This window comes from Leopardus geoffroyi, chromosome C1 (assembly GCF_018350155.1).
Source record: "Leopardus geoffroyi isolate Oge1 chromosome C1, O.geoffroyi_Oge1_pat1.0, whole genome shotgun sequence".
NCBI lineage: Eukaryota > Metazoa > Chordata > Mammalia > Carnivora > Felidae > Leopardus > Leopardus geoffroyi.
The window spans coordinates 199,135,543-199,150,842 of NC_059328.1; the positions used below are offsets into that span (position 1 = coordinate 199,135,543).

Genomic DNA, 15,300 nt, shown 5'->3' on the forward strand with positions numbered 1-15,300 from the left:
TTGAGGGGCTCCTGGGTGGCTCAGTTGGTTAAGCCTCCAACCAGCTCAGGTCATGATCTCATGGTTTACTGGTTCAAGCCCCACCTCCGGCTCTGTGCTGACAGCTCAGAGCCTGATGCCTGCTTCGGATTCTGTGTCTTCCTCTCTCTCTGCCCCTCCTCCCCTCACTCTCTGTCTCTCCTTCAAAGGTAAATAAACATCAAAAAAAAAATTAAACTTTTCATTCTGAGATTACATATTAGCTCAAAGTGCATTAATATAATGTATATAAATTCTATATTCAGTACAATAAACACTATAAAATAATCTTACAGTTTGATTTTTGCAACCAGCTAATGCCCTAATAGCTATTGCACTCCTAAGATATTTTATGAATATTAGAATAAAGATATCTTGCCCCTTTGGTATGACTGAATTATGTCCTTTCAAATTCATATGTTGAAATCTTAACCCTAGTACTTCAAAATGTATTGGGAAATAGGGTTTTTAAATTTTTTTTAATGTATGTATTTGAGAGAGAGTGTGAGGGTAGAGGCAGAAGGAGAGAGACACACACAAAATTTGAGGCAGGCTCTGAGCTATCAGCACGAACCAAACTCGGGGCTCAAACTCATGAATTTGAGCCAAAGTCAGATGCTCAACTGACTGAGCCACCCACACACCCCATGGGAAGGAGATAGGGTCTTTAAAAAGGTAACTAAGGTTAAATGAGGTTGTTGGGATGGGCCCTAATCCAATCTGACTGTTGGTCTTGTAAGAAGAGGAGATTAGAGCACAAATACACACAGAGGTAAGACCACGTGAAGATATAAGAAGAAGATGGCCTTCTACAAGCCAAGATAAGGCCTCAGAAAGAAACTAACTTTACCAACACCTTCATCTTGTATCTAGCCTCCAGAACAGTGACAGAATACATTTTTGTTGTTTAAGCTACCAGTCTGTGGTACTTTGTTATGGCAGCCCTAGCAAACCAAAACGTCCTTACTCCTCTCTGTGGTGTCAAAGAAGGAGACCACCAGTCAATACCTGAAGCCAAAAAACTGAATTTATCATATACTTCAATGAAGAAGAGTTATCCTAATTAAGCCAATCCAATTGCTGATTTTATATCTATTTTTTGTGGACAATTTACTTTGAATAGTATTGGTTACACAGGCAGGACTGGGTTACGTTGGTCTTAGAAGAATAGTTTGTGTTGGTTATTGAGACTTACTTTTTGTCTCTTATCAAGGTAGAAGAAGGTTAATATGAGCTTTGGGAACATGTGCACTGTAGTGAAACTTTGGCCAGTTGGCTGAATTTCAAATCATGAGTCTGATGCTATTTAGCTTTTAAAGAAGTGTTCACAGAAATTAGTTGTCATTGATTAATTAGATAGTTTTAAAACCAGTTCTGGTTGTTTACTTGTAAGCAGGGCTATGGAACTGTTAATAATTGATTAGACAAGTTTAAAACTAGTTCTGGTGTTTGTTACCATGACAATGGGCCTTTTCCTGGAAGAGTGGTGACTTTTTTTTTAATCTCAGTGGCCAACAAAAAATAAGTAAAACAAGAAATAGAAAAGAATACAAATTAATCTACAACTGTGTAGATTATTTGTGTAGGCACTATGCTAATCTTTACACAAATTTCACCACCTGTATATGGGAATTTAAAGTATTATGAGTTTTGTACAGTAGATTTAAAAGAGTTACTGTATATAAAGTACTTAATGTGGTGTTTTTATATAAATGAGAGATATGACCAATAACTTTCCAATGAACTGAATAATAAAACCTGCAATGTTAATCCAGTATCACATTTTTTAACACTACAGTATACAACCTCTCTTAACAAAATGCTCAATAGTGTGATTTCATTTATGCAAGAACTAAGGTAGATAACATGACACAGTAAAGACGAGTGAATGTATGTGCACAAAATGTCCCAGGAAATGTGCAAAAGACACTATTACAGTTGTTGCATCTAGGGATGGCCTGAGATATGAAACTAACTTTTCACTGGATAGTGTCCTATACCATCTAATTTTTCAACTATGTTCCTAGATTTCTTTTCCCCAATAAAATAAATTTAATTAAAAAATGTGGGGATGTTTTTACTAAGAAGGTCATGTGGGAACTCTCTGAAGTGATAGAAATGATCTGGATCTTAATCTAAATGGCAGTTACACAGATACATACATAGATAAAAATTCTATGTTTTGATAAAAATTCATTGAGCTAAGACCCTAAGGTTTGTGCATTTTACTATGTGTAAATGCACATATATGTTGTATGCCACTAAAGACACTTTAACACACCAAAAAGATATTTTAAAAGATAGCCTGTTTAAAAACAAAGGCAAAAAGTCTGAGTTGGGAGGCTTACTTTATATGTTCAAGTCTGTTTTTTTTTTTTTTCCCAAAAGAATATTGAATCCATTGGTCAAATAAATAAGTCCTTATGAAGAGAAAATAAGTTAGTGAATATTCACTCTTCAATGATTTTAGTGATGGTATTTTTGGGTGCTTAGTTTATGACTATTTGTGATTTAATTCTATGATTATTTTATGATTTTTAAGTTTTTAAGCTTTTTTTTTGTCTTGAGTATTAGGCTTCTAATAAGTATTATTTTAATATGTTTTCAACTTTTCACATGGTGGTATTAATAGTAGAAAAGTTTTTCATAAGACTAATCTTCCTGCATAGGGTTTATGTCAGTCAGGTGAGACTAAGTTGTATTACAGTGACACACAACCTCCAAACCACTGTAACATTTATATCTTGCTCTGGGTGTATGTCCTCCATATGACAGAAGGAGGGTTCTGCTCACTGACTCACCTAGGATCCAGAATGATCTAGCAGGCACCTTGAATGCTCTGGTTTCTGCCAGAGGGAAAAGATATCCCTTGATATTGTACTTCTAGTTAAATGCTATACAAGTCAGGTTGGAAAGAGCAGGAGAGGGGTGTTACAGGTCATTTTCACTCAGCTCTTTGGCCAGAACTTATTATGTGGCCCCACACTACCGCAGGGGGACCAAGAGGTACACAGGGGGACCAGGAGTTGCACCAGAAAGAAAGAATATTGGAAAAATTTAGCTTTGAAAATGGCATTAAAAAGTTGCCTCCACCTTCTCCCTTCAAATTCTTTCACATTACTGGTTAGATGACTTTGTGATTACAAAAAAGAGGAGCTATGACTGTCTTGCCTTTGGCACTCTGTTATCTCTGCAGTGGTGGATTAGTGCTTCTGTTTTCTCATCTCTAGATGAGTTGAGATCCATGCCCTTGAGTTGCTGTGAGGATTAAATGTAATAACAAAAGTAAATAATTTAGCACAAGATGCTTTAGTCACATAATGAACACTGAAAAAATGTAAAGTTGCCTCCTTCATCTGGAGTCATCAACTGTCTTGGCAGAGTCAAAGTGTAAATGTGCTACAGGGTTGGAGCCAAGTTATGACAAAGGAGTTGAGAGGAATAAGACTGTGCACATTACATGTCATGATTAACCAAAATCAAAATAAATATTAGGAAGAAGACCAAGATATGTATCCAAAAATAAGATATCTGGTGAGGGTAGATTTTTTTTTTCCAATTTTCAGTTGTGATCTCCATGTAACTGTTTACTTTTTTACTTAACAACTTTTTATCAAATTATACCACAGCTGTCTTGGGCCCTGGGGATAATAAGAGTGGTGGACAAGACAAATAAGTTTCAAACAAGTTTCTCTTGTGGAGCTATATTCTATTGGGAGAAAGCTAACAACAAACAAAGAGACAGATTTTTAAGCAATTTTAGTTAATGATGAATGATATGAAAGAAATAAAGCAGAGTGGCCTATTCATTGGCTACCAATACCTATGGAAGGAGTCTGGGATTTATTCTGAGCGATGGTAATGTTCAGATGGCTGTTAGCAGGAGCATGGTGTGATCTGATCCAGGTTTTATTGATCACTCTACTGGCTGTGAGAGGAATAGATGGGAAGTTGGGTGAGAGTAGAAGCAAGGAGACCAATAAGGATGCTCCTGCTGTCGTTGGGCTGCGTATGATGGATGGTTTCCTGCACAGAGTGGTAATAGTAAAGAGAGACAGAGGTAGGCAAAGTAGGGATCTATGCTGAAGAAGGTGATATGCTGGATGAGGGAAAGGAGGGGAGTGGGGGTAGAAAGATAAGTATTCTAATTCTCAGGGTTTTTTTATTGCCTAATATTTTTTAAAAAAATTTTTAATGTTTATTTATTTTAGAGAGAAAGACACACAGAGCACTAGCAGGGGAGGGGCAGAGAGGGAGACACAGAATCTGAAGCAGGCTCCAGGCTCTGAGCTGTCAGCACTGAGCTCAATGCAGGGCTTAAACCCACTAACCATGAGATCATGACCTGAGCCGAAATTCGATGCTTAACTGACTGAGCCACCCAGGCGCCCCATGCCTAAAGTTTTTTGTTTGAGCAACTGGTGATGCCATTTACTTAGAGGGAAAGATTTGGCAGAGTAAAGATAGTTGAGATATAGTAAGTAAAAAAGTCTGCTTTTGCATACTATGTCTAACATGCTGTATCACTAGCAGGAAACAGATGATACATGAAGTAAACTCAAGTTGAATGTTTACAGAGATGTGAATGGGATTAAGGGACCAAACACAGCAACCAAGAGTTAGCAACAATGGGAAGTCTGAAGGGGCAGGGCAAGGAGAGCATTACTGGACACATTGGAGCTATAGTCATGGCCAAGGACCCACATAACATGAGTAGTGGAATTAGGTAGAAAACAGAACCAGTGACAAAATCACAGCTGAACAGGAAGAGAGGTAGAGTGGTCATTTATCTGTCCTCTTTATCTTTCTGCTCTTTCATATCCTATTGATGCTTCCCTCTGGATGAATCCAACCAGACACCCAAGAGCTTGAGTGCCCAAAGCGATGTTGTTGGTAGACAGCAGGGCACAGAGTAGGACAGTGCCACATGGGGAGTGAATCTGACAGACAAATAGAAAAGGCAGCACCAATGCCTCTACTACTCTTTATTGGGATCTTTAAGAAGGCAGGAGAGCTAAGGGCAGAGATTATTTGAAAGTCATCAGCATTTCGGTGGTCTATGTTGCAAGTTCAGGGCTAATATTTGTCAGGCTGTCACTCTGTGTTAGGCACTCCATCAACATTTCACATGCATTTTTCCAATATAATTCTCAAAACAAACCTATAGGTTAAATATCATTACCTCATTGGCACGGTAATGGTATTTAACCTATAGGTTTGTTTGGAGAATTAAATGAGGCAATTGGAGCACAATGAAGTGAAGCAATTTGTTTAAGGTCACACTGCTATTAGGTAGCAGATCCAAGAATTAAGTCCCAGACGTTTCTATCCCCAGGGCCAGTGATAGCAATCATCACTGCACACAGCTTCTCTGAGAGAATTAAATACTGGTGCAATGACATGTTGGGTCACATGTGTTTTTTTTGTTTTGTTTTGTTTTGTTTTGTTTTGGCTTTTTTCTTATAAGACTCTTCACTCTTACATTTTTTTCTACTTCTTTGAAAGAAAACAATTCTGACAAGAATTCATCAAAGAAGATATTCCAAATTTTACTATCCCGATTTGGGTATTACTTTTGATTAAGGCTGTTTGCAGACTAGAATATTAGTAACCTACATATTCCCTCTTCCACAAAAAGAGTAGATTCACTTTTATCTTGGGAACAAAGCTGGATAGAAAAGCTTTTTTTAACTTTTCCTAATTCATGAAACATTTATCTTCAAGTCAGGTTTTGTTATAGCAGCACAAATGTGGTCTGTCAGCATTTCCATTATAACCCCATATTTCCAGGGCTTTTCAAGAGTGCCTTAGAGATTCTACTTTGAATTAAAACTTGGCATTCAGGATTTGAATCAGAAAACTCCATTTTCCTTAACAATTAATCAAATAGTTTAGAGATTCTCACTTTAGAAGAGCATCAAATGTAAAACTTTTACTAATGCAAAAAAAACCATTTTGCTAATTTAAATATATATATACCCTCACTATGCAAGTATAATATTATACAACTATATATGATATTAGTTCTCAAAGAAAATTAACTATAAAAGTTCCTAAGACAATATATTAAAGCTAATTATAACTTTACTTTGCCATTTTGGCTTTGTAAGTAATTTATTTCTACTTTGGGTATTTAGAGAATTTAAAATTCTCAGCATAATTGGTTTAAAGTTGTAACAGTATCAAGATAATTGAACCAGAATAACATGGGCAGGGGGATCTGGAAAGAGTACCAAGACGTTTCAACATATTTTTGTGAAATTTAAATTCATGTGGGGAAATTTTGCATTCTGTGAAAAGGGATTAACAGCAAGCATTAATTATGTAAATAAATATTTGAAATTTAACTTTGTGAACACAACAGTAATAGGACTAAACAGAGCTTAGTTATAAAGCCTGTCTAACTTTTCTTAGTTCCAAACTATTCCATGGATGTCCTATAGCAATGAGGAGACATGATGATAATACTCTTCCATATCTCATTTTGTAATCTTTTCTGTAGTCTTTCAACCAGCAGTAAATGGGTTTAGGACTAAGTAAATACCAGGTAGTGAATGAGAGGAGATGAAGCCTTTTAATAAGCCTGTTCTCCTGATTGACCTCTCTCCAGCCACACTGGCTGCTTTGTTCTAGAAATACACTATGTAAAAACTCCTATCTCTGAGACATTTGCTTTGCCTTTTCCTTCTTCCTGGAATTCTTTTTCTCTTGATGTCTGCTTGGCTTTCTTCAATTTTTGTTCAAACCTTACTTTTTAAATGTAGTCAAACCATAACATTCCCTTGATAATTTCGTTTACTCTTAGCCCGTCAATCCCAAAACCCATGATACCCCTTACCCTATCTGACTTTTCTTTTTCTTGCCCAATACTTATGATCTCCACAAACACACTTTATACTTTTTAAAATATCTATTCCCACCCTATCCCCTTATAATATAGGGTGGATGAAGACAAGGTGCTTTGTTTTATGTTATGTTTTATGTTCAAGTTTCTTTGTGCCTGACATAGATTAACTGCTCAAAAATATTTGTTGAATGAATACATTGTTCAATTACATCTGAATTTTAGCCCATAACAAGATTATACAAACAATATTCCACACATGACTTTCTCTGGTTCTTCTACAAAATTTGTGTTATTTCCATAAGATAATTAAGAATGTCTTTTGAACATTGGTGTCAAAATTGAAAGTCCCCATATTAAAATCCCCCATGTAATGTGTTGTGAGCCAAATTTTCTTGAGATAATTTAAACTGAAGTTTGGAAATTTTTGTGGCTAATAATTTTAGTTATTGTTTGGAAAAGATGACTGAATGGATAGATGTGAAGTATAGTGTTCATAAAACAAATGATTATTTTGTGTTAAAAAGAATTTACATGTGTTATAACATTTTTATCATGTAATGATATTAATGACAAACTTTCAAAATTCAGGAATTAAAATGTGATCTTGTATTCCATAACAAACAAAAGAACCCTACATACTTAGCTGTGATGGAAATGAGGTAAAAACAAGAAACCTCTGTAAACGTTGACCCCATGGCTTGAAAACTATGCTAATTCTCACATAGTGAGAATTCACCACCAGCTCAGTAGCATAAAAGTGAGGATACTTGAATTTCAGTCCATAGACCAGCATGTATAACACACTTACCAGCACAGCCATGTCTGATTTTGAATGGTAGCTGATAGCAAAAGCTAACATTTTCTATCATGAGAATGTACAATTTTATTATTGGACTAAACAATACTTTAAACCAAATAAAATTAATTATCTTTTGATTTCTGTCACATATTTGGAGAAATTTATTTGATTTTATTTCTGCTTTGTCTTCCTAGGGTAACTGTGAGCAATCACTTTATGGTCATATGCATTCTGTCAATGATGCCACCTTCACTCCTAGGGTGAGTTCAGTTCTCTGGATAAATTATTTTAATACTTCATATATACAAGTTAACTGCATTGAAACAAAGTCCCGGGGGTGGGGGGATGGTAAGTTAACAGGGTGAAGAGAACAAGGCTAGGGATTAATTATGGCAGTGGAAAAAATATATAGTCTGGGTTGCACAAGTTTAAAACACACATGTACAGTATACAGTGGGAGGAATGACGAGGAATTCTACTATACTTATTCCACTTAAACACATTTTTTAAAGTGTCTTGTCTAATATGAGCTTCACCAAAGTAAGCAGGATAGACTTGTAAATATTAATGTAGAATCATAAAAATAATGAAAAAGCTTGAATGGAAACCCAAGAATAAAAAAGCCGTCAAAGAAAAATAGACTTCCTTCAGGTTAGAACAGAGCAACCTTGATTTGACAGTTTTTCAATTGCTCATTGAAAGGTTTCAAATATATCTTTCTTCATATAAACTGATGACATAGCAAAAGTGTTTATCCACAAGCTTGAGGCATTCAGATATCAGGATGATTTCACCAACTAGGAAGACTGTTAAACACTGCTTTGAGTTGCTAAGCTAAAAGGGTGCAGATAGTACTCAGGGAAGGATGATTTAAGTTTGTTCTTTCTCAGATAAAAGCTATTTGACTGATAGATGACCTCTCAAGTCCTTTCAAACTCTATGATTTAATTATTGGTAACATTTCACTTTGTCTCTAAATTCCCAATAGAGTGTGAATCTTAATTCCATATCCCTCTTCTTTCCCAATTAGCTAAAAAATTAATCTGATAGATTACCTACTTCTAACTTCAAAATGACAGCGTTGTCAAAATTCTGATACTATCATGCTGTTATTATTCTTTTAGACGGAAGAAAAACGCTCACTAAAAATTATTTCTTCTAAAGGAATGTTGTTTGCTCCAACTAAAATTGTGCTGGTGTCACTGTGAATGACACCTGGAATGTTAGTGATGGGCTCAACTACAATTATATTTTAACAAATTCATCTTAGTAAGGAATTTCCATTTAATTGACTCTATTGAGCCAATATATTATGGATTAGTTCTAGGTACCAAGTAAAATTTTATTTTTAGCAGAATTATGGAGCCATTTAAACACTATGAACCCATATGATATAAGGATATTTATGCTAAAAATCTATTAAACAGCTTACAGCTTTACATACCCTAAGAAAATTAAATGGAAGTAAATGGAAATAAATTATTTTGTGAGTTAGGCATTTTATTTTTGGTAAGCAATAACATAGCTAAAAAAGACATACCATTTAACATCTCAAATAATAAAATTAATAAATATAGAAATAGCCAAATTAAATTTATTTATTTAGCAACCAAGGAAGATGTGCATTAAGTATACATAATTCAAAAGCAAGATGATGAATATGAGGCCCAGATGTCCGATAGCAAAGTGGCTAACCTCTTTTTGTTTATACATCTTTGTCCATACCAAAGGACTATTACCACACTATTCCAAATCAACATCCCTAAGCCTCATGAAATGCTTCCATTACTTTATCTCTTCTTTGCTATAAATGTTTAATAACTATTAAGGAAATGATATTTTGTTATGATGACTGACACTCCTAAGTGAAATTTTTGGTCACATATGTCAGTTGTTTTGGAAACGGTTTTACTTCACATACTTGCCAAAGAATATCAAAAGTTTAGGAGGTAGTAGTGACTGAAAGAGCACAAAGACTTTTACTCAAGGACATGGCATTGTGACACAGTTCCCATTCAAATAAACCATCAGACAAAGCTGTCAAAATAAATGAATTATACAGTGCATATATAGCAGGCAGAGATTTGAATTATTTAGAATTAGACTTGCTAATTGTTTGATGCCTTCAGGGGTATGTACTCAAATTGCATTACTAGTTAAAAATGTATTTAGCTATTTACGTAAACACAGTTTTAGGTAAATTCTACATTTTAAACTTCTGAGCAGAAATCATAAATGTAAAATTCAGTGTTACCTAGCTAGCAACCAAGAAACGCAGAAACAAACACCCAACATACGATAGTTATTTATGGTCCTAAAACTCTACATAAATTGAATTGTGTTTCTATGTTATATTATTAGGGCTATGATGTCTTTATTTCTGACTGATTTTTCTATTGGAAATAGATATTTTTTAAAACTGCTTTTTAAAGTAATCTGTTTAATGAAACATTTTAAGGAACTATGAAAGCTTTCTACTAAGTCCATTTTGTAAAGCAAAACAAAAATTTTAAAAATTGACAGTAATTGCTGAAAAACTATTAATAGACAGAAAATTCAATGTACGTTAAACACAAAACCAGTAACATATATATATACATATATATATATATATACATATATATACATATATATATGTATATATATATACAAAACATATATATATGTATATATATATACAAAACAGCAACAAAATATATATGTATATATTTTGTATATATACATATATATATTTGTATATATACAAAACAGCAACAAAACATATATATATATATGTGTATATATATACAAAACATATATATATATATATATATGTATATATATATACAAAACAGCAACAAAATGAGCAGGGTATCCCTATCAGAGTGTCCTCTACCTTCAGTTTTCCAAGAAGTAGTCTGATCTGAGTGGAGATTCCATCAGGCCTTCTAGTAGCTCTTGTTGCATTTCCCTAGAGGGATGGCATAGTAGGCTGGGTGTCCTTATCTTTCCGTGGCTGTTTCCAGCTGTTTTCAAAGGCAGGTAGCCAGTGTGGCTATTGCTGTGCCTGCCTGATGAAGTCAGGTGAACAATATAAATCAACTCTATTAGAATACCAATGTATCTTTCCTTGGGAGTATTTACCTCCACCTCACACATTTAAGCTAGGAATTTAGCCTCATTGTTGAACAAAATTGGAAGGCTGTACAGGATCAAAGACAATTCTAGTAGTTATAGGGTTTTAATTAGAGAAGTCTGCAGACTTACCTCAAGTCCTATTCTTACTTCTAATTAACCTGTTGTATTAATTCAAATATTGTTATATTGATTTTCCAAATATAGAGGTATGTGTCTTTATTGCAATTAAATAAAATATGGATATTCTGGTTCAAAAATGGATAACATTGTATATAGCCTTAATAGAAGACAAATCAAATTCTAACTTGTTTTCCACATATATAATGCCGTGAAAGCTGTAGCTGCCAAGAATGGAGGTGAAGAAACATGAAGTCAATCAGTGTTATCTTTACAGCAGTCTGAAGTTTTGAATAGATAAGAGAAAAATGGGTTTAAGGAATTAGTACCAAGGAAGATAACTACTCCATCTGTTGACCTTGAGTCATGTGGAGGGTAAGAGATCTAGAAGGAAAGTGGTAATTGTGGATGATATTCAGGGTCACAATTTAAGCGAGGAAGATAAAGGAAGTGTTGGGATTTTAGGGGAATTGGCTGACTATGTATATGGAGAATGGTAGTGAAGGGTATATGAGAGATGGGAGGGGTAATGAGCTCAGATTGAGGAACAAACATAACTCTCTGGAAATGAAAGTCTAAGTAATAAGGGAAAACCTGCTGGCTTGAAAGGTCTATCAATAACAGAAATAAATATAACACCTTCTGTATGTCAAAATGGCCATAAAATCAAAATGAAAACATCAAAAAGCCAAAGAACTCATAAAACATAAAGGTATGGGAAAAGATGAAGTCCAGTCTGCATTCTATCCCTAAGTATCTTACCCTGCACTTCCTACCATTAGGAAGTATGGTCTAAGTTAGCTTCATTTTAAGGGTCATCAAGGAAAAAATTGACTTCCAGAATTAAGTGAGGGCTCATGGATCAAATGAGATCTTTTAAACTCAAAATACACCAGCATCCCACTGAAATCCTAAAGCAGATTGACCGCTTGAATAGATTTCACTGCTGAGAATCTCCCAGGCACTCTCCTTCATTCTTTGAAGACTACAGTTCCTGAATCACTCTTTCTCTACCTATGTGGCCCATGAGATAGTCTGACCACGTACTTCCTTGACCACATTTTCTCCAACACCCTTTTTCTCCTCAGCTACATGTTCCAGAAGTCAGACTCTGAACACCTTAGTCATTAACTGTGAATGTATTGCATCCAAAATCTCATTTCCAAGCATGCTTTTCTGAAAGCTTATTTGTCTTTCCAGGTCTTAAGTAAATCCAGTACAACATTTTCTCTCCCTGACTGAGAGGTCTAATCAGTTAAAATCTCACTCATCTTCTTATCACCCTTTCTGCCTTCACTTTATCATTTTACCCCAGCTTAGGTTCTTCAGCTGCCATTCTGTCAGTTCCATTGCAAAGAACTTTAGTTCAATTTGACCTAATTTTCTCTATATTACATACCTGGAAAATCTACATTCTTTAGCCTGTACAGAAAGGATTTAAAAATGCAAGAGAATTGGGGTGCCTTGGTGGCTCAGTTGGTTGAGTGTCTGACTCTTGATTTCAGCTCAAGTCATGGTCTCACAGTTTCCTGGGTTTGAGCCCCTTGTCAGGCTCTGTGCTGACTGATGGCACAGAGCCTGCTTGGGATTCTCTCTCTCCCTCTCTCTCTGTCCCTCCCTCACTCATGTTCTCTCTGTCTCTCTCAAAATAACTAAATAATTAAAAAAAATTTTTTTTAATTAAAAAAGTGTTTTTTAATTTAAAAAATTAAAATTAAAATTGAATAAAAATGTGGGAGATTTTAATATACTATACCATCAAATTGGTTGCTTTCTGGTTGTTTTTTTTTAAATATAGTTGACACAAAATGTTGCATTAGTTTCAGGTGAACAACTTAACGATTTAAGAGGTTTATGTATTATGCTATGTTCATCACAAATATAGCAACCATTGGTCCTGTTACATCACTGTTAAAATGTCTTTGACTGTATTCCTTATTCTCTGCTTTATATTCCCATGACTTACTCATTCCATAGCTGGAGGCCTGTATCTTCCTCTATCCTTCACCCATTTTGCCCAACCCCTCATCCTCTTCCCCTCTGGCCAACCATCAGTTTGTTCTCTGTATTTATAGTCCTGATTCTGCTTTTTGTTTACTCATTTTTTTTACATTCCATTTATGAATGGGATCATATGGTATTTGGCTTTCTCAGTCTGAATTATTTCACTTAGCATAATCCCCTCCAGGTTCGTCTATGTTGTCTCAAATGGCATGATCTCATCCTTTTTTATGGCTGTGTAATATCCCACTGTGTGTGTGTGTGTGTGTGTGTGTGTGTGTGTGTGTGTGTGTGTGTGTATACACCACATTTTCCTTATCCATTTGTCTATTGCTGGACACTTAGATTGCTTCCATGTCTAGGCTATTTTAAATAATACCACAATACACATAGAGGTGCATATATCTTTTGGAGTTAGTGTCTTGGTTTTCCCTGGATAAATACACAGTAGTGGAATTACTGGATCATATAGTATTTCTAAACAGTTCCTTTTCTCCACATCCTTGCCAACACTTGCCTTGTTTCTTGTCTTCTTGATTTACGCATTCTAACAGATATAGATGATATTTCATTGTGCTTTGATTTGCATTTCCCATTAGTGAAGTTGAGCATCTTTTCATGTATCTGTTTACCACCTGTATGTTTTCTTTCTAGAGATATCTATTCAGGTCTTCTGCCTATTTTTAGTAAGATTGTTTGGGTTTCTTTGGTGATAATTTGTAGAAGTTCTTTATATATTTTGGATAATCCTTTATTGGATATGTCATTTGAAAATATGTTCTCCCATTCAGTAGGTTGTCTCAGTTTTTCCCTATTGAGAATGATAAGTATGGGTTTTTCATATATGATTTCTATATATGGTTCCTTATTTGATTTTTGTTGAGAGTTTTTATCATGAGTGAAAATTTTGGACCAATGTGTTTTCATTTTCATATGTCTCCATGTATTTTTTTGATTACTCCTCTCTTGCTTAATTGACTCAGTGATTGTTTAGTATCATTTTATTTAATCACATGTTTGTATTTTTTTCCAGGTTTTTTTCATGTGATTTATTTCTAGTTTCATACCATTGTAGATGGGAAAGTTGCATGGCATGGTATTGAGGCTTTATAGCCTAATATGTGATCTATTTTGAAGAAGATTCCATGTGCACTTGAAAAGAATGCATATTCTCTTGTTTTTGAATGGAATGTTCTATATATATCTGTTATGTCCATCTGGTCAAATGTGTCATTCAATGACATTGTTTTCTTATTGATTTTCAATGTAAGTGGAGTAATAATACTTTAAAGTATTAAAATAGGACTTTAAAGTCCCCTGCTATTATTGTATTACCACCTATTTCTCTCTTTATATCTGTTAATCTTTGCTTTATGTATTTATGTGCTCCAGTGTTGGGTACATATTTACAACTGTTATATCCTCTTTTTGGATTGATCCCTTTAACTTTCTGTAATGTCTTTCTGTGTCTCTTGTTATCGTCTTTGCTTTAAAGTCTATTTTGTCTGGTACAGGTATTGATAACCTAGGTTTTTTTTCCCCTCCATTTGCATGGTGAATGTTTTTCCATCCCTTCATTTTCAGTCTGTATGCATCTTTAGGTCTGAGATGAGTCTCCTCTAGGTGAATATAGATGGTCTTGTTTTTATATCTGTTCTGCCACTCTATTTTGATTAGAGCATTTAGGCCATTTACATTTAAAGTAATTATTGATAGGTATGTACTTATTGCCATTTTTAAAATTTATTTTCTTGTTGTTTTTGTAGTTCTTTTTTCCTTTTTCTTTTCTTGTTCTCTTTCTTTGTGACCAGTGAATATCTATAGTGTTTTGTCTGGCTATCTTTCTCCTTATTTGTTTGTGTATCTATCATAGGCTTGGGGTTTGGGATTACCATGAGGCTCATATATAACGTTCTAAGTAAATAGCCGTTCATATTAATTTGATGGTCATTCAAGTTCAAACACAATCTAAATGAATGTGTTTTCTTTCCCCTTTCTCTTTCCTTTTTACTCCATTCTCTATTTTATGTATATGTTGTCATATTTTACATCTTTTTATTCATATTTTTGTTAGGTCTAATTATGGCCAATTATTTTCCATTTAAATAAATCTCTTTAACATATCTTGTAAATCGGTTTGTGGTGACAAACTCCTTTATCTTTTATTTGTCTGGGAAATTCTTTATCTTTCCTTCTTATCTGAATGATAACCTTGAAGGGTAGAGTATTCTTGGTGGTAGGTTTTTTTTCCTCCAGCACTTGGAATATATCATGTTACTCCCTTCTGGCTTGCAAAAATTCCGCTGAAAAGTCAGCTGATAGCTTTGTAAGCTTTTCTCTTGTGAGTAACTTTTTGTTTCTCTCTTGCTGCTTTTAGGATTCTCTTTATCTTTAACTTTTG

At 34.6% G+C, this 15,300-nt stretch overlaps 1 protein-coding gene across 3 annotated transcripts in view; it reads left to right on the forward strand.

Annotated features, from left to right (window-relative positions):
• The window catches only part of SPAG16 (sperm associated antigen 16), a 995,967-nt gene that overhangs the window by 689,070 nt on the left and 291,597 nt on the right, over nucleotides 1-15,300 (forward strand). For all 3 annotated transcript variants that reach the window (XM_045481131.1, XM_045481130.1, XM_045481132.1), the window contains one exon: nucleotides 7,859-7,924. In XM_045481131.1, coding sequence (XP_045337087.1) covers nucleotides 7,859-7,924 — 66 coding nt within the window. The remainder of the gene's footprint in view (nucleotides 1-7,858; nucleotides 7,925-15,300) is intronic.